Source organism: Triticum dicoccoides, chromosome 6A (assembly GCF_002162155.2).
Source record: "Triticum dicoccoides isolate Atlit2015 ecotype Zavitan chromosome 6A, WEW_v2.0, whole genome shotgun sequence".
NCBI lineage: Eukaryota > Viridiplantae > Streptophyta > Magnoliopsida > Poales > Poaceae > Triticum > Triticum dicoccoides.
The window spans coordinates 619,095,039-619,115,995 of record NC_041390.1 but is presented as its reverse complement, the minus strand read 5'-3'; the positions used below and the strand labels follow the sequence as shown (position 1 = coordinate 619,115,995).

The window sequence follows — 20,957 nt, the reverse complement described above, 5'->3', positions numbered from 1 at the left end:
GGAGGGAGGGGTTGGGTTGGGGTTTTAGCCAGAGAGAGGGAGGGGGGCTAGCTGGCTATAGGCACGCCTGCGTACCAACTCGCCCGAGGTGGCAATGGCATCCTCCTGCCGTCTGTTCGTACCCATCAGATCACCGGTGGAATCTACCGCCTCCTTTTTGACCCCACCGGCCAGCCACGCGGCACGGCACGGCACCGGGAAAAGCCGCTGCGACGGCGTGTGGCGTGGCTGTCACCGTCAGTGGGTTCCCAGTTACCGTGTGGCAGGATGGACAGTGTGCGTGCGTGCGTACGTGGCGGCCGTGGATGGCCGTGCGGCGCGGCAGGATCGCCGTGCTGCGACACGGCCAACGGGATGATGATCAATGAGGAATTGATGGATGGATTGATGTCGTCCCACGTTTCAAATTACTCGTCGCAAAAATGGATGTATCTAGAACCAAAATACATCTAGATACATCCATACCTGCGACAAATAATTCGGAACTAAAATACATCTAGATACATACATTTCTAAATATAAGTCTTTGTAGAGATTTTATTATGAACCACATACGTATATATATATATGCATTTTAAGTGTAGATTCATTCATTTTGCTTCATATGTAGTCTACCCAGTGTAATCTCTACAAAAACTTATACACCCTCTGTCCTAAAATATAAGAACGTTTTTAATACTACACTAATGTAAAAAAACGTTCTTATATTATGAGACGGAGGGAGTAGTATTTAGGAACGGAGGGGGTACTACACTCCTAGTATATTGTCCTAGTGTACCAATTAACGGACGGGTAGGGACCAAAAGACGTGGGACGTAGTACATCCAGCAACATGCCAACATGGCAACATGAATATAGAGAATCTAACTTACCGGATATCCAGTTTGGCTCTAGGGAGCACACGCTCTTGCTCTTGCGTGCCAAAAAGGGATTTTACAAATGACTCTTTTTGTTTTGAAAATAAATACATGTGTTCGTTGTCACACCCAATGGCACATGCAAATTTGCAAGTGAAAAACAAGCATACTGGCATACGTAAGAAGAGAAAGGCCGAACGCCAAATGTTGCTACCAAATCTAACACTTGATTTGTTTTTACACTGACAAAGCACTCCTATCGCATATGGCATGAAAATTGTCAAGCACACTTACCACGCTACTAACAGGGACATCGACAAAAAAACACAGAATTTTAAAAATTCTACTAACTAATTTATTTTAAAATGTGGCGGCGTAACGCGGCGGCCGGCCTTGGACGGACGCCGTGCGGTGCGGCGCGGCAGGATCGGCGTGCGGTGCACGGGCAAGGCGAGATGATTAATGCTGGATTGATGGATGGAGTGATATGTGTCGAGTGCGTCCGTCTATACGGCCGGCCGGAAGCCTCAAGCCTGGCAATGGCATTGAGATGGATCGGCCGGTCTGTTCGCGTGGCGCGTGCTTTGGCAGGTGCTGGCTGTGGCCTATACTCCTGGTACGGCCGTCGCCCATCTCGCAGTCTCCTCTGCGCGCTGCGCCTTCCCGTACGTACGTACGCACGGCGCATACACCTGTCACCCCACGGCCCGTGGACAGAAATCACATATTTGACCTGAGGCAAAAATCAATTCACAAATTGACCTGCTTTCAAAAAAAATTCACTCTGCTGATCCTTCGGCGTGACGCCCGACAGCTGGGCGTCGCACCCTACTGTGCAGCGCCCATCACTTAGGCGCCACACTTGCTGCCAGCGTGGCAGCCCTGGTCCAGCTGCGGCCCCACACGCACCTGTGCAGCGCCTAAGTCTTAGGCGCCACACATGTAATGTGCAGCGCCTAGCTCGTGGGCGCTGCACAGTCTGTGGTCCACTTGGGCTGGCCCCACCCTCTCTCCCCTCCCACCCCCACCCCACACACCCCCACCCCACCCAAACCCTAAGGCTTGCGGCCCTCCTTTCTTCCCCTCTCCCCCCCTCTCAAATCCTTCTCAAATCTTGCAAATCCGGAGTATTTGACCGTGGATTTCGAAGCCAACCCCTCCCTTAAGGTAATCTCCTCCCATCCCCTCGTTTTCATCCATAGGAATTGTCACATTTGCTCAAATCTTGCTAGTTTGGGGGAAAACCCTAGTTTTGACTTGGATTTGCAAATTTGTGTTGAATGATGTTATGTTTCTTTGCTAACTTGGGTTGGTTAAGCTTCCATAGTATGCTAGGGTTAGGGTTATGTGTGTTTGATGTTGGTGTTAGGGTTATGCTATGGTTATGGTTGTTTTATATGTTAGGGCATATGTGTGCAAATATTTTTCTTAAGTATTTACTTGATATATGTGTGTTTTTGATTATTGTAGGGATGGGGAGAACATGTGTTTATGTTCATCATGTGGACAGAGAGGCCTTTTTGAAAGGCAAAGTTGAGACGGACCCGAATGAGCTTGACATGGTGTTTGAGAGTAGTCCTAGCTATGCGGAGCTTTTGGAACAAGTGAGGAAAGATTTGAATTGGACGGACCCAAGTGACGTTGTTGAGTTCGAGGGAAGGCATAATGTTGGTTTTGGAATGCACATCCGTTGGAAGACAATGCGTGTGAACTCCGAGCAACGTTGGGTTGCATACAAGGAGACGGTTGCCGAATCTCTAGACAAGGCTCTTGAGTTATTTGTCTCCAAGAAGGTTGAGTCTACTTTGAATTTAGACTTGAACCGGAACCCCTCCCCGTTGGTTGCTAGCACTCCCCCACCCATGAACCAAGATCAAATGAGTGAACCTCAATTCACGCAACAAGATTGGCCAACATTGAGCCCGACTCCAAACAACCAAAATGAAGGTTTTGAAGAGGAGAATGATGAGTACGAGGAGGATGACAACGAAGTTGACCTCCATGACAACAATGTGGGTGATCTCGACCAATATCATGTGCAAGAGACAATGGACCAATCCATCCCTTTTTCCCGTGCATATGCATCGGACTCGGATGACGATGGTCCCGATGAAGAAGTTGATGAGGAGGGGTTCACGCCGAAGGAGGCCGAAGCATTCAAGAAGGTATTCGGGCGGGATCCCAAGACACCATTGTTCAAGGATCTTAGTCTCGCGGATGAAGCCGTTGTGGATGGTGGCAAATGCATATCTCTTGGAGCTAGGCCAAGTTCTCACCGTGATTTGGAAGACGGCAAGAACGGGATATATCCCGGTTGTGAGTTTCAATCCTTCTTGGAATTGAAGATGTGGCTCGACAACTACTCGGTTACACATTATCGTCCACATAAAGTGGCCAACTCGGATGTTAATGTGCGTTACACGGTCAAATGTGAAGTGCCAACATGTCCATGGATTGTGCGTGCAAGGCCATGGAAAGGAGGTCCCACTTGGCGCATAGTGAGTTGTCTACCAACTCACATGTGCTGGCACAAGAATGCGGATGGCAAGCTTGTGCACCAACAACACAGACAACTCACGTCCGAGTTCATTGCTTACAGGCTGTCCAACCAAATATCCACACTTCCAATAATGAGCATCAAGAGTGTCATTGACCTTGTGAAAGCCATCTTTCATTACAAGGTGAAGTACGGCAAGGCATGGAAGGCGAAGCAAGCCGCATTCAAGATGTTGTATGGCAATTGGGAGGAAGCATACAACCGACTCCCTAGGTTGTTGTTAGCTATGGCCGCCACAAACCCAGGCATGGTTCACGTGGTTGAGCCTCATGGGCACCAAACTTTGATTCATAACGGGGTGGTAAAGCTACTGGAACGCTCCTGGTGCTCTCTGGACTGGCATGTCCAGGTGTGCAGCGCCCAAGGGCAAGGCGCTGCACTGTGTAGTGTGGCGCCTTTCCCTTGGGCGCTGCACATCTGGACATTTATTAGGCTGCACCAACTCCCTCCCACCCATCCTCACCCCACACACCCCCACCCTCAACACAAACCCGAAGCTCAGTGCCTCCCCTCTGCCCTCCTCTCTCCTCCTCTCAAATCCTTCTCAGATCCGGAGTATTTGACCGTGGATTTCGAAGCCAATCCCCTCCCTTAAGGTAATCTCCTCCGATCCCCTCGTTTTCATCCATAGGAATTGTCACATTTGCTCAGATCTTGCTAGTGTGGGGGAAACCCTAGTTTTTGATAGGATTTGGAAATTTTTGTTTCTTTGCTAATTTGGTATGGTTAGGCTTTCATAGTATGCTAGGGTTAGGGTTATGTGTGTTTGATGTTGGTGTTAGGGTTATGTTGGTCTTAGGGTTGTGTTCATTGTTAAGTGGGGGTTAGGGTTGACCAATAATTTTCTGTTTTGTAGGCATGGCTTCATCCGGTTCCATGACGAGGCCACCATGTGCTAACCAAGAAGACATGCCGAACAAGTGGGAGGACACATCTTTGGACAAGGTGAAGGAGAAAGATGTCAACATCCCGCAATGTTGGTGTGCAGATGTTTGCAAGGTGAAGGTGTCCACCGACCGAAAGAAAGCATGGACGGAAGGGCGGAGATATTTTGTATGCCCGAACTATGCTTATGATCGTGCACTTCCAACTAACGCATATGACCAACCACCGGTAAGCTCGAGAAGTAAAATGTTACTCTGAAATGTGTGTCAACACTAACAACAAATTTTTATGCAGTCACCGCCTCCTCTATGCAAGTACTTCACGTGGATAGATCTTGAAGTGCCAGAAGATGTGAAAGAGGACCAATACGCAGATTGTCTTAGGCGGCAACGGAGGTTCGAAGAATCGTTTCGAAGGGGCTTGGAGGAAGAGCGTCGTCAGAAGGAGAGGATGGAGCGGAAGAAACGAGAGGAGGAGAGGGCACGCCAAGCGAAACTTGCTCGTGAGGAGGAGAGGGCAAGAAAGCTTGCAAAGGCTCGCGAGGCGCAAGAGGAGGACTCGGCATGTGACAAGAAGGGGAAATGGCCTCGCTCTACTCAGTAGGGACTTCGCTTCGGTGCACTCCTCGTCAACTATCTTCTAATGAATGTGTTGTGAAGTTGTGAGGGCATGTGAGATGTTGGTGAACTATCTTCTAGGGCAAGCTGCCATTTGTCATTTGTAATGAATGTGTCGTGAACCATGTCGTACTAATGTTTGAATTATCTTAAGTTATGAACATCCTCGGCATAAAATTTGTGTTTGTTCATATTGCTGTGATGCTGCAGTCATTGTAAGTATTATGGATGTAGTGGGAGTAGCCATGGGAGTAACTGTTGGCTTTCTGGATAGCCATGGCAGTAGTGCAGCGCCTAAGGGTAGGGCGCTGCACTGTACAGTGCAGCGCCTAACTGTTGGGCGCCACACAGTACAGTGCAGCACCTAAATGTTGGGCGCTGCAGTGTTGCTATAAGCAAAACTGCAGAAACATATGCCATTTTGGGTGGGGTGCAGCAGCACTCAAATAACTAAAACATCAATAAAAGTACTATAAACTGGACATGCTAAGCAAAGAGAACTAATAACTTGAACATCACATCATTTAAGACAATTCAAGTTTGCTTCAAGTTTGCAAACACAAATACCATAACATAACCTCACAAGTTAATCAACCTCACAAGTTCACAAGTTCATCATATAACATAACCTCACAAGTTCATCAACCTAACACAAAGCACTAATGCCTTCCACGCGTGTTCCTGGTGCCACGCCTGCAGGTAATCTTCTTATTTTTAGGAGCACGAGGCTCCTCTTCGTGCACTTCCTCCTCCGCCTGCGGCTCCGCCTCCGCCTCCTCCTCCGCCTCATCATCCAATCTAGCCATCCGCGAGGTCCCTACGACCACCTTTGGGTTGCCTCTGTTGTCATAGTCGTTGGGCGTGTACCGGCGTCTGGGCTGCCTAGGCTTGAACACATATGCGGACCGAGCTTGAGCGTCCGCCAAAGTCATGTCATCATCAAGCTCATCGCCCTATCACACAACGAAACAATATGGTGAAGGCCGATGTCGTAATCAAGTGAGAATCACATCTAAATGATTAGTCATACCTCTTGGGTGATCCCACCCTCATCATCCACATAAGCATATGAGGAACTCACATCGTCCCCCTCATGGTGAGGTGCGGGGTCTGATGGTGTACCAGACCTAGAGGCAGATGGTTCATCATATTCAGGATCACGGCAACCGAGAAGGTTCGATAACCGCCTTAACTTCTTGGCCTGACGCTGTAACATGAACAAGTGTGTAAGATATCAAACTTCGCAACATAGACTGGCTCTCATAGTGAATGCGATATGTACCTTGAGGAATGCTCGTAGTGAACCATCATCATTGCCAGTTCCAACCGGTGTCTTCTCCAGAATAGACTGGCTCCCATCAGCTGCTTTCTTGATCTCGGTGCGCTGCGGATGAGAAAAAATGAATGCGTTAGCCATTCAAACATGTGTAATACGGTCAACAGGAAAGTAAAGAGGGGAACACTTTACCACATAGTTAATCACCGGAACGGCAGGCACTCCTTGCCCTAGCCTGACATCTCTGTTGTACTTCCCCTTTGCTAGATCCTCAAAGTTTACGGGTTCTTCAAGAATATCCTCATTATATGCCGGCGGGCATATCTCAACTCGAGTAGTTCCAATAAACCATCGTACGTAGTTATCAAAAGCAAGTGAGTTGTGCTCACGAAGCGGGGCGTGTGCAGTGCTACGAGCTTGCTCCACACAAAGCTGGAAGCGGGTAACATACGCAGAATGATGCTTGGCCCAGTCCTTTATCTTCCGTTGCCTTCTCCTGTCCAACCTGCGTGGTATAAAACCAAACATTAGCACAATCAAAAGGAGTCCCGATGATTAGACAATACACACACATGCTCTCTTACCTATGAAGTGCTTTATCCGTGTCCACCCAATCCGGCGGGTGAGGCTGGAAAAGACCAAACTGACGATACACGCGATGCGGCAAATGAAACTCAACCGCCCAGTTGCATATCAATGGGCACCGCATAAGCCAGAGATCCTTATCCCGCAAGCACATCGGGTTGAGGAGGAAGTCCGCGGTGTACCCCAAGCTCTCACCCGCGCCATATGGCTGCCATTCCACCTATGAAACAGGGAAACAATGCAAATTTGATAACTATTTTTCAAGCAAGCATGAGAAAGGACTAAAGTAATGACCTCCTTACCTGCTCAGGCGTAATTGTGTCCAACTCGGCAATGTACTTTTGGTACATGAGATTGACATCGTTCGTCATCTCGGAAATGATATCCCACTTGTAAGCCCACGTGGGGCGCCGTAATTCGTCATGTTCATCTGCATACCAAGGATCAAACCTGACGCTCTTCGGGCGTCCAACAGGCAGACGCTCCCAGCTCCATACAGAAAGTAGAAGCAGATTACCACCAATGCCTGCACTAGGTGTGATCCTGCAACACGCATCATCCAGCTACATATGAAAGAAAAACAATGTTAACTTGACAGCAAGCTTGCATTGCTAATGAATAAATGAGTTGATCACAAAACAGACCAACTACCTGTCGGTACAAGTAGGCAAGAGTCGCTGAACCCCAGCTCCATTTGCTATCGAAGACGGTCAACGCCTTCAGCCACATCCATGGAGCGTTCTTGCCAGTGGAGTCAGGAAACAAAGTCCTCGACACAATGTACCACATATACACACGAGCATGTGTCTGGATCACATCATCAGTTGCATCCGGAGGGCACGTCGCAAAGTTATTTTGAATCCACGTGAAATCAGCTCCAGCTGCCTTCCTTTCCCTCTTCTTCTTCTCTTCTCCCTCCTCTACATCATCCTCAGCCTCGGTAGGAGCCATACCGATAAGAGCAATCATCTGCTCGCGCCACCCATCAGAATCGGTGCTCATACATAGAGGCCTCCCGTCGATAGCAAGACCGGTGATCAACGAGACATCCTCGAGCGTCACGGTCATCTCCCCGGTCCGAAGATGGAAACTGTGGGTCTCTGGCCTCCACCGATCAACAAGAGCGGACACCAGTGGAGCGTTCAGATTCGGCGTGGACCGGCTGACCAACAGAATCCACGGGAGTAGTCCTGCCTGCTTGATGTACGGTGTGTACCGCTCATCGTAAGGCATTGCAGGACCAGAGACCCCGTGATACCGAATCTTCAGAGGTTCAAGCTTCTGCAAAAAACAAGTAATGACAAATCTTAGGGCATGTAAATTTCAACTAAAGGCAAATTTGCAAAAGATTTAGAGTACTCATTATTACCTTATCCTTCTCGCGCATCATGTAGGACCGGTGTTGCACGTCGTAGACATCGTCCAGAAGCCAAACCATCCTTACAATTTCAAACAATAAACATACATGAGTTCATCTCAAATATCGGAAAACACTCAACATCTAATATATATCTAAAAAAACTCAACATCTCACATATAGCTACAAAACTCAACATCTCATAATTATCTACAAAACTAGGCATCTCATATATATCTAAAAAAATAAACAATCTAGGTTTAACTAACAAGAATCATATACTACCGGATATGACTACACATCCTCCATCACAACACCGAAAGAGTTTCCACCTAACGAATGAACACCGGATATGACTACACATCTTCCATCACAACAAGAATCATATACTACCGGATATGACTACCAATTCTTTTGGTTGCAATGAATGTGTGCTCATTTTGAAACACCGAAAGCCTGCCTTGACCACATTTGAACAATAGCATTGCTGCCTTGTCGGCTCTCTGCATACTTGTAAAACTAAATAAAATTTTGATAGTTGTTTTCAAAGTACTTGCCATTGATGAGAAAAGGATTCCACATTTGAAGGTCAGACCAGGAAATGGCTCCTGAGATGGATGACTTATCATCTCCAATTGCAATATTACATCAAAAAACTTAATCTGGAACACCGAACGATTTTACGGAGGAAAAGAAAGGGAACGGAGGAGTTTACGTACTAGGAAGGATTGGAGATCGAATCCAGGCCTCAAAACTTCAAATCTGAGAGGGGGTGTGGGGGATCTGAAGGGGGCGCCGCCGCCGCCGCTCTCTGTGACAACAGAGCAACTGGAAGAACTGCCTGGGAGGGTCTGGCCCGATGCGGGCTAAGTCAACGTGCAGCGCCTAAGACACGGGCGCTACAATATACACAGTGTGGCGCCTAAGTCTTAGGCGCTGCAGTGCTATCTGTGGGGCCGCAACTGGACCAGGGCTGCCACGCTGGCAGGATGTTCTACGCCTAAGTGATGGGCGCTGCACAGTAGGGTGCGGCGCCCAGCTATCGGGCACCACACGAAAGGGTCAGCAGAGTGAATTTTTTTTGAAAGCAGGTCAGTTTGTGAATTGATTTAGGCCTCAGGTCAAATATGTGAAATTTCCCCGGCCCGTGTGATTCGTGACTCTAGCAGCGCAGCCCTGCGCTGGTAGTGGGCTTTGGCTTTACCAAGGGGCAAGGGCAGCGATCCACGACCGTGGTCCGGTTCGAGCAAGACCAGGACACGTCCACCGGCCACGGACCTGTTCCGTTTTCACTGCTCACACCTCATTATCGCTCCACTATTTACCTTTTGATTGATCGAAACGAAGACGATCAAGGTCAGCAAGATACTTAGACCAACTCCAATCAGGCGACGCGTGCTTCGTCCGCATTTTGTTTGTTTGGGTCCGGCCGGCAACTCCAACCCACACGCGCAACGGTCAGTCGGCTCGGCCTTAGGTATCAGGCGGTGAGCAGCGGCAGCGACGGTGGCACCACATGGTCGCCGACCGCAGAGAGGGCGAGGGCCTTCGCCCACCTCGCCTTGTAGTCTGCCTCCTCTGCCTTGCGCCGCTCCTCCTCGATGGAGGTCTTCATGGCCGCCCGCCTGGTAGGCAGCCTCCTCCTCCTTCTCCTCCGGCATTTTTACTATATACATGAAGAACAAAAAGGTAAATTTGTCATCAAAGAAGACTAAGAAAACCGTATCTGTATTGTTTAAGCCATGGTAGATTTGCCATTGTGATTCATGCATAGTGCGAAAAAATAAAAAAAAGGTAAAAGGTGTATCCTAATAAATAATTGCCATAGTCTGTTTCAATTTGCTCGGATTTTAAAAAATATGAACGTGTCATGGTGCGAAAAATAACCCTTCCATTCTATGAGGAAAATTGCCATGGTTCAAAAACAATGTTGCCATGATAGAGAACGAAAAATAATATTCCATGGATTTTTAGTAAATTTTCCATGGCTTAAACAAAAAGAAATTATCCATGGTACATGAAAATTAAATTTTCCATGGTCCTTGAAGTAAATTTTGCCATGATCTAGTTTTCTTTTTGCAATGGACCAAAACAATAATTCGTGGCAAATTGCATCTGTAGATCGTGGCAAAAATGTGGATTAAATTTTTATGGCATTTTCACTATATGCATGAAGAACAAAAAAGTAATTTTCCATCATAGAAAACAAAAAAAAAGTGTACCATTTATTGTTTAGTAGAAATTGCCATGGTATATGAAGTAAAGTTGCTATGGCAATAAATCAAGTTCCCATGGTTTAAAAGAAAAAACAAATCCTTGTGAGTGGACGCACCATTTGTACACACACAAAAATGCAAAAGATATTTTGTAGATAAAAACTTCTTGCATCTGCCATCTGACTATTCCAAAAATGTTTCAATTTTGCTATGATGTACGAGGGACAGTTTTTCCAAAATTTGACATATGATCAGTACACACATATGAGCATGCCACGGTAATAACATGTCCTAGGGACCAAGTTTTCATAAATTTTTCCATTTTACTGTTACAGAATTTGTCTTTTCTTTTGTTTGTCATGATGTAATAAACAAATTTGACTTTGTTTGTGGGGGCACATTGTTAGCTAAAACTCCTCGTATGTCCACAACAATAACATCAAAAGTTGGGGGCCTTCTAGATTTTTTTTGGTAGAAAATGTTACCATGGCATGCTCATTGACACACTTTGTACAAAAAACTGCAATAATAAAAAATAAAACATGAGCATGAAAAATTGCCATTTTGTTATACCAAAACTCGCATGCATGGTAATATTTTGCCATGGTATTACATGACAATTTTTTCGAAAATGATAATCGATGGTGCAAGGTAAACTTAGAACAGGTTTGTTTACGTAAATTTTGGGAATTTGAGTTATAAGATACATGGCAAATTGGTGAGTAAACAGTACTTTCTTGAATTTTCCCATGTCATTTGTCAAAACAATTGCCATGTGACTTTACAAGAAATTACCATTTGACAAAGAATACAATTTTATCTAAATGAAAATTACCATGTTTCAGCACACACAAAAAATTCTGAATTTTGCCATATGATTTCTCTAGAAGTTGCCATGTCATTCGACGAAAGTGCCAGGTTAGCATTTACTGTTACTTATGCCATGGAACAACAAACTAAAAATTCAAAAAAAATGGTATTCCTAAAAATGCTCGCACTTTTGCCATGGGCAAATTTGGTACATGGAAAAAATATTGGACATAAAAAAATTGTGCCATGACAGAGGTGCCAACGGCCTTGGAGGCCATGCCTACAAGGTCACCATCCGGGACCTTGCGTAGCTTTTTAGTTTTTTTAATTTTCAGCTGAACGCATCCGTTTTGCATGTAATATAATGAACTTGCTTAACTCTTGTTCAGTTTTCATAATTTTTGTGTGCTTGTTTTATTATCCATTTGAATTGTGGGAGTGATTCCTGCTATGTTCGGTCCCGCTAGCGTTGTCTGCGGATGTCAAGCGCGTCCGTTTTGATGGACCGTGTTGGACATACCCTTACCATATATATAGTTTGAAATTGAGTAAACTGTATCATAGGTCATCGAACCATTTCAAAGGTGTCACGTACATGCACTGCTGAGGGGGGCGTTGCCCCCCCCCCCCCCTAGCCCTTGCATTCATTTGGCCCCCTCGGCACATGTGTGTTTCTCCTTGGCCCTCCCTTTGATTCTCTCCTAGCTCCGCACTGGTCACGTAGGACCTTGAACTATAAAAATCATCATACAGATACTGAAAAGTACGATATGGGTCTCATCCAGGCCCTCGAACTATAAAAATCATCATCCAGATACTGAAAAGTACGATATGGGTCTCATCCAGACCCTCGAACTATTCCAGATATCACGTGTCTACACAATTATATTACTCCTGAAGGATTTTCGACGCCCTGAATGGCACTTTTCATGGTTGGAGGACTTGCGTGACACCTTCGAAATAATTCAAGGAAATAGGAAGCACTTCAGTCTTTGAAATTTGAACGCGGTCCCGTTTCACGCACGTACGCAAAAGCAGTTTTCGTCCGCCCAGAAATATTGGCATCGCGCTGAAAGCAGGGTCCGTCCAGATTTAAGGATGTGGCAAAAAAGAGACAAGCTTTCGCGGCCGGTCCTGCCTGCCTGGCTTCGTCTTGTCTTGTCTTGTGCATGCATGCATGCATGGCTGTTGCCTCCCTATGAACCCAAGAACTCGACTGACGACGGGCCCGCGTGCAGGCGCACTGTTCCTGTGGACCTTGTTGTGCCCCATCCTGTCCGCCGCTCGCACTCCAGCACGGTCGCTCCTTGGCGTTGCGCGTCTGGATTCCATCCGCACCGACGGAACGGACGGGCGTACACGTACACCGGGTCGGATCGAGTAGATGATATCGGACCGCACCGCCGGCCCTTGACCGACGACGGTTCCCATCTCAGCCCGGTCGACGATGTCTCGACGGATTCGGTGGCCGGTGCACTGTCGTACTCCGTTCTAGATACATCCATATTCAAGACAAGTAATTCTGAACGGAGGCATCGCCTCCCTCTCACAGGCTGGCTGTATCTATCTAGTTTGGCGACGATGTGGTGCGTGCACGCATATGAGACCGGCCGGCCACACACTAGTGTTAAACTGCTCCGTCGGCCCAACAACCGGCCGGGCCAATGCAGGATTGCACGCAGCTGTTATTTTTTTTTTGTTATTTTTTTGCGAAATGATTGCACGCAGCTGTTGCAAAAGGAAGGCACCGCTGCGCCAGTGATCTCTGTCCCGGTACGTGCTCCTCCGGCGAACCACACACAGTACTAGTACAACTCCAACTCCAAAAGAAGCAGCAGAGGGATGGAACAAAAGTATCAACAAGCATCTGCTTTCCTGCCTTGGCCGCTTCCGCCTGCCCTGCCCTCTGAACTCAACGCAGCGTCTCAGCCCAATGGACTGTGGCCCCGGGAGATTGCTCATGCGGGCAGGCGGGCACTGTTCGTTCGTTCGTGTACCGGGGCCTCAGCCTTTCCCCGTTGCCCGCCTGTACTGTCGCCTCGCCTCGCCCGCCGGCCGGCAGATGCGACGCCGGCCGCTCTCTCTTCTCCTCTGTTCACAGCAGGGAGACGACACAACGAGACCAATGGAGGAAGACGCGATCGTATACACCAGCCCAGCCCTGTGTTTAGTTTCCCATTGGACAAGCTCGCTCGTGTGATTCGCGTCTTCCCACAATCCAAACACTGCTGCATTACGTTCTGTTTTGTTACAGCGTAGGGTACCTTCCCGTGACTGTTGCGTTGTGTTTTGTTACGTTACGTGCAGTCTTTCCCTACAGGACAGGGCAACAGAACTTTGGACACAAGAAAACGACGGCAGTGAAGCAGGTGCAGTAGAAACTCCGACGATTTTCATATGCATATATAGGGAACTAAACCACTCAAGCGAAAATATACATGAACAAAGAGCAAAGGAAGCAGTACTATATCTGCTCCCTGGATTCAGTATCGATCACTGCTACTACTACTACCACTGCTCGATCAACCGCCCGATTGCTACTGATTAACTGAACTGAGATATACTACTGCTAGCACAAAAGGAGTACGCATATGTATATGCCATCGTCGTCAGGTGCTCCGGTATGACGATCCCACGTACTGATTAACTGAACTGAGATATACTACTGCTAGCACAAAAGGAGTACGCATATGTATATGCCATCGTCGTCAGGTGCTCCGGTATGACGATCCCACGTGCTCGCCCGTCTCCGGCCCGCGCGGTCGGCTCGGTCGACGCGGAGCGCGCGCACCGATCAGTAGCCCTGGCCGTGCCACGCCGGCGAGCTCGTGCCGTAGTAGCCGCCGTGGCCCTGGGCCGGAGCCTGCGCCTGAGGAGCGTACCCGTAGCCGCCGTACGCGCCCCAACCAGCACCAGCGGCGGGCGCAGCCGGGTAGTAGGAGGCCGCAGAGGAGGGCTGCCACGGGTACGCCGCGCCGTAGCCCCCGGCCCCGGCGCCGCCGTTCCACCCGCCGCCGAGGCCGAGCAGCTGCTGCTGGTGCTGCTGGCTTGCCGCCCACGCGCCCTGCCCGCCGTACTGACGCGCCGCCGCCTGGCCCCCGTACTGGTGGTGCAGCTGCAGGTCGGCGAGCAGGGCCTGGACCGCGGCGGCGTCGACGTCCGCCTTCTTGCGCTCCTTGGCAGGCGGGAAGACAAGGTCGACCTTCTTGCCCGTGGCCTTGCGGAGGGCCTTGCGGAGCCGCTCGGGGTCGGCCGTGGCCAGCACGCGCACCTCGCCGGTGGCCTCGGCCGCGGTCTGGTCCACCGCCTCCACCCCGGGCGCCAGCGTGAGGTCCCGCACCGCCGCGCGCAGCCTGTCCGTGCACCCGTGGCACTTGCAGTGCATGGCCACCTTCAGCGAGAACTCCCTCGCCGCCACCTTCTCCACGCCGCCGCTGCTCTGCTTCTTCCCCATGGCAGGCAGACTACTCTGTCTCTCGCAAACACACACCGAACGAGCTGAAAGAAAGTGGTGCTAATGAGGAAGCAGGGGAGTGGATGGAAGTGTGGTGGAACGAGGAGCGCCGGGGCGGGGTTATATAGCCGACGGGGAGTAGCAGCCGCGGACGCGTGGAGTGGGACTGTGGGAGAGAGGAGTGTGGGCGGGCGCGTGAGTATGGATGGACATGGACCGGCGGGTCAAGGCGAGTCAACCGGAGCAAACCGGGTGGGACGCGACGGAGCTTTCCGTGTTGGTACGCTGGAGTAGCTCATCTGTCGCCGTCCGGTCCGGTCCGACGTGATTTTGATTTGTGATGAGGTGACTACTCACGTAGCTCACTCAGCTCACTCTGCTAGCTAGCTGCTGCCATGCACTGCAGACCCAGCTCAGCTGACTGGAGTGGAGAGAGAGGTCTGCTCTTTGACCGCCGGTCTGCGGGGGGGATCCATCGGTTCCTTCGTTGGGAAGGAACAACACACACACAATTTCCAAACCCTGAACGTGCAGCATGGTCTATTTACAGTATGGAATGCTGCTCCTGCTTCACACGTACCGAAAATTGACCACTCGTTCACGTAGCAAGTAGTAGTAGGTATATGCAGTGCAAGGATGATAGGCTGGCAGCAGTTCACAATGCTCCTAAATCGGATTAATTAAAAAGAGGAAAGGTGGAAAAAAAAACTTAGTAAGATGGTATGCTCTGCTGCCATACCGTAAGGCAAAAAAGATGATCTCCTTTCTGACAAAGTGTCCCTGTGCAAAATCCGGCGAGGCAGCAACACATTGCCTATCTTCATTGATGGCAAACCAAACCAAATCGCCCGTGTATGGTTGGGTTGCCACAATCTGCAATGTGAATTCTGGCACCGGCCAAGGCATGTCCTCGCTTTTGAGTTTTGACCGAGCCGGGTGGGTTTGATCTGGACGGGCTGTTCAGTTGTTCTTCACGCGGCCTGCACGCCGTTCACTTCGCCGTGTCCCCATGGGGGATGGCGGCAAACTTGTTAATCCGCGACCACGTGGTGGCAGGCAGAACAGAAGAAGGAGCTGCGCAATTCGTGGCTTCACAGAGCAGGAGTAAACTAAAGACTGAAGCGCATTGACCGAACTGGCTCGAGTCGCGTCCGCCTCCGCGTGATCGATCGCACGGTCGGGCACGCTGATTGGCGGTTACTATCGCTGTGGGATCTGATCTCATCCGATCCCACCCCAACCAACCCATGTTCCAACATCTATTAACTTCGTTTTTTACTCGGCTTGACGCGCTGGACACGGCTTCCATGCATGCATTTCAGTTGCTTCCTACGCTATTTCCCCCTTTTTTTTTCTTTGGCACTTGCTTCTTCTTTACTGAGATGAGGTGAGAAACAGAATCACTTCTCAAGGGCATCCACGCACCGACGCGATCTATGTCTACCTGCCAGGACACTGATAGATACTTGCATAGATATATACCTGTTCATATGAAAACATACCTTGAAAAGTTTTTTCCTTTCTTTCGATAATCGATAAATAAACATCACTTAAAGGTTAATGCTGATCATGGAAGAAAAGCGCATGCACAAGAAATCAGTCAGCAAATGCTCCGGGCATCTCCACACAAGAGTGGAAAATTTCGTTATTATTTTTCCAAAATGCTAAAAACATGATATCGGATTTTTAGCTGTTCAGATCGAATGCCTTTTGTGTCGTTGGATCATCTCACACGGATATCAAAGCAAAGCTAATGCCATTTCAATGTCAGATTAGTTCTTGAAACCGAGCAAACATTCACGTCACCCCCTTTCCTCATTTACCTCTTCACTGTCTCGCGGTTGTCCCTCATTTCTCCTCCACTTGTCCTCCCCTATCATCGACTCACTCTTCTATTCCAACGAGCAAATGTGGTGGCAAACCGTCATTTTGTCATTGTTTCCAAACGGTTGCCGGCGGTCAGAGGCGAGTTAGGTTCCGCCTGGTGCTGGTGGCCGGGGCCGCAGTTGTGGTGGTTGGATCTGCGGGCTTTGGTTGCCGGTATTGAGCAACCACGGTCTCCGGTGTTGGGCAGTGTAGACGGTCGTTGAGGATGCCAGACTTGGAGTAGCCAATGAGGTAATGAGGCACAGGCCGCAGACGGAGGTTAAGATGCGGATCCCACTGTGAATCTCGACGAGGCGCATGGAGGTGTGCTTGATGGTGATGACGAGGCCAGAGAGGAGCATAACCTTGTAGACGGCCTTGGCTACCCTTCCTAAGAAGCGCAACATTGGTTAACTGGGAGTTGGCGGTGCGACGTCGGAAAATCGTAGTGTGGGACCTCGAGCTGCGCGGAGCCTGGAGCTGCGCGAGACAGCGAGATGGTTGTTATGGAGCGGCACGTCGACACAGATGCTCGGGGTAGAGTGAGTTGAGGTGCAAGTCGGGCTTGGCCATGTAAGGTGACGTCCAGCATGCGACTGCGGGCGCGCATGGCTTTGCAGCGGCACAACCATTAGCGCAAGGTGCGCCTGCTGCTCTTTGCTCCTGTTTCGTATTGGATTCCTTTGGAGATGAATTTTTCGTACGGCATTTTGGTAGATGATCGCAGGAATTGATTAAGCACGGACGATGGTTAGGCTTAGTTATGTCCCAGGCTTCAGAATATGAACCTTTTGTAGTTGCATAAAATGTTTTTCAAATGTCACCCATGGTAAAAGCATTCACACTTATGCGTCTGCAAATTTGATTAAGTGCATGTCATTTTGTGGTAGATATCGTTTTGGATTGTATCTTAGTCACATGGCAATTTGTAGATATTTCGTTGTCTTACAAGAGAAAATGCAACATGGCATGGGAAAGTTGTTTGAGTGGAAGTGAAGTACTCCCTCCGTTCCGAATTACTTGTCGCAGATATGGATGTATCTAGATGTATTTTAGTTCTAGATACATCCATTTCTGCGACGAGTAATTTGGAATGAAGAAAGTATGTGAGTATGATTTCACAGAAGATTACTAAAATAACATGATTTTTTTAACAAGTGTGTATGTGAAATCCGAACTCATATCGGATCTCAATTCATATTTGTGTTCGCCATTAGACCGGTACTCTGTGCTGTGTCCATGTGCATAATCTGGCGTGGCAACGATACATTGCCTATCAATTACAAAAAAAAAAGGATATATTGGCTATCTTCATTGATGGCGAACCAAACGTTGGACAAGGTTGGGTTTGCCGGAAACTGCATAGTAATTCTGGCACCGGCCAAGGGCATGCCCCGTACTTTTGACCAAAACCGGGTAGGTTTGATTTGGATGCAGCCATGCAGGGTTGTTGCTCTTGTTCCACGCGCAATGCACGTCGCTCGGTTCAGCGTGTCCGTCCTAATGGGATGGAGCAAAGATTGATCCCAAGAAAGAAAGATTTGATTCGTGACCACATGGCATGGTGGCAGGGCAGGCTGCTGCCACGAGACGAGCAGAGAAGCTAATCAGTGGCAGCAGCGGAAGAAGGAGCTGCGCAATTCGTCGCTCCACAGAGTAGGAGTAAACTAAGGGCATCTCCAGCCATTGACCCGACTCGCTCGAGTCGCCTCCGCGTGGCCCATCGATCGTTCCATCAGGCACGCTGAATCGCCGTTGTTGTTAACTTGTTATTGCTGCGATCTCATCTCCTCTCCACCCCAACCAACCCATGTTCCAAAATCAAATGCTTCGTTCTTTACTGCACTGGACGCGCAGGACCTGGCTTTCCATGCATGCATCTCAGCTCCTTCCTGCACTATTTTTTCTGACAGTTGCTTCTTCTTTACTGAGATGAGATGAGATGAGATGAGATGAGAAACAGAATCAGCTCTCAAGGGCATCAACGTGCCGACGTAATCTGTTTCTACCTGACAGGATACTGATTGATACGTGCATGCATATCACTGTTCAATTAAACATCTCTTTCTTGAGTGTCCTCTTGCGAAATTATTATGGCGATCAATACATATTGCTTTTAACATACACCCTCCTACGAGCATAAACACGTTATTTCAAATGTGGCTCAATGGAGTGGACAGTCACATAGCTAAACATATTCGGATAGGGATATGTGATTTATTTTGGACTATCTGAAATACTAGAAATGATTTGTTTTTTAATGCAACAAAGTTCAATATTTTTTTGCAGGTTATCTACAAAGCTACAGTCTGAATCCGTATGTGGTCGTCACTAACTAATGTGGACTTCAGGGAGCTTTTGGCTATTGGGTGCAACCGTTGAGAGATAGTAGCATGAGCTATCTTTAACCGATTTGAATGGCGAGCTAATAATAGGCTAGGTGTGTAGGCATCGTAGTATATTCTTTATCACCGAATGTGGCACTTTTCCTTTTGTGTTTCGTTTTAAGCTCAGGCTATGAGCTTTTCTGGATCTTGAGACTTTGTTACGTTTTTATCCTCCTTTTAAAAAAATGCATATCACTGCTCATATGGAAACATGCCTTAAAAGTTTTTTTCTCTCTCTTTCATTCAAACAAATAAACACCACTTAAAGCAGATCATGGAAGAAAAATGCACACACAGCAAATCAGGTGGCAAGTGCTCCGAGCATGGCCACACAAGAGTGGAAATTTTCATTATTATTTATACGAAATGCTAATTTTCCTGTTCATATTGAACGCCTTTTGTACCATTGGATCATCTCGTACCGATCTCAAAGCAAAGCTTATGCTACATTGGCATTAAAATAGTTCGCGCAACTGAGCGAATATTTGGTCCCATGGAAAATTTAATTTTCTGAAAATGCAAAATTGATTGAACAAACCATTGTTAATTATTTTTTGTACACCATTGCAAATTTATTTTTGTACACCGTTCGTTCGGCCCATGTGATGGGTTTGCTAGACAAAACCCATGCATCCGTGCGTGAATGCCAATGGAACATGTGGTACGGCGGCAACTATATCATGCTTATACGCTGAAGTGTCTACAGTAATTGGGTCGACTTATTCGTGCACAGTTAACAGAAATAGGGAAGGAAAAAAGGAGCTCGCAGGGTTCGATCCCTGGCCACCTGAAACACAGCCCGTCGGGATGCGACCTAGTTGACGTGAAACAAGGCAGGTTTTCTACTGGTTTTTGCTTTCTCTTTTATTTTTCCACGGCCTTTACTCCATTTTGGTACCCATTTTTCGTTGGTATTTTTCTTTTATTTCTCTTTCCGTTGTTTTTCTTTAGTTTTCTTTCTCGATTTTCTTTGTGTTTTTTCTTTTCTTTCTTCTTTCATGTTTTTTTTTCAGTTTTCTTTAGTTCTTTCTCGATTTTTACTAGGTTTTTCTTTTCTTTTTCTTCAGGTTTGTTTGTTTCCTTCATGTTTATTGTTGGTTTTCTTTTCTATACACATTTTTGGTATATATCTAATACATTTTTAACACACATTTAACATTTTTTAAATGCTTGATTAATATTTTTAAATACCAGATTAACAATTATTGAATACATAGTCAGCACCTTTTCTATATATGTTAACATCTTTTTCAAATGCTTGATTAACATTTTTGAATACAAGTTTGATAGTTTTTAATATATTGTCAACATTTTTCCAACACACGTTTTGTATACATTTCCATATACATGGTCAATATTTTTTTGATAGACATTTAATAATTTTCAAATGCATGATTAACATCCAACGCAAAAAATGTGTGATGAAAAATATTCGGAACAGTATGTAAAGTATATTTTCGTAATATATACTTGAAAGTGTAAACAAAAGTAAAAAAAGGAATAAAAATGAATTAAAAACGTGTAAAAAAAACCGAGGGCATGGCCTCCCGCGCACTTGGCCGGCGCATATGCTCGCGGGACTGCGAGTCGCAAGTTTTTCTCGTACGTCGCGTTGGCAAACTCTCACGGACGGATGGACGGACGGCAAAACCACGCATCCCCTGTCTCGTGAATTTGGGAAGGATGATGGATCCTTTTTGTGGCACCGACCGGCCGACCGTCCAAGCATTGCCCTTGCTTTCTGGCCAAAGCCAAGCGGAGGAGGGGAGGGGAATTGGGTGGATCCTTCCTTCCCTCCCTCCCTCCTGCGCGTCGTGCATTGCATGCTTCTCCCAACACCAAAACGCAGGAAGGATGCATGATGAGTACGTAGTAGAAACTTGAGGCAGGCACAGGCCACAGCCACATGGAGGAGGCACGTAGCTAGAAGGAACCGCGCAATTCCTCACCAGGGCACTAGGACGTATCACCCGGAGCCGCAGCACGTTGACCCGGGCTACATGCATTGTGAGTCGTGGATCGATCGGGCCGGCCATGCATGCATGTTCCACTTGAACGACTTCCTTCCTTTCTCTTCTGTGTAGCATGTT

General features: G+C 47.7%; 1 protein-coding gene across 1 annotated transcript; it reads right to left on the bottom strand.

Annotated features, from left to right (window-relative positions):
- Positions 1–5,695: 5,695 nt before the first annotated feature.
- Positions 5,696–8,215, bottom strand: LOC119318757 (the record flags this gene model as incomplete). Its single annotated transcript, XM_037593352.1, has 7 exons — positions 8,147–8,215; positions 7,945–8,058; positions 7,429–7,713; positions 7,080–7,340; positions 6,777–6,820; positions 6,385–6,556; positions 5,696–5,860 (listed from the first exon to the last, which is right to left on the bottom strand). Coding segments are annotated over exons 1-7 (1,110 nt in total), but the record flags the coding sequence as incomplete, so codon positions are not given.
- Between the last annotated feature and the right edge of the window lie 12,742 nt (positions 8,216–20,957).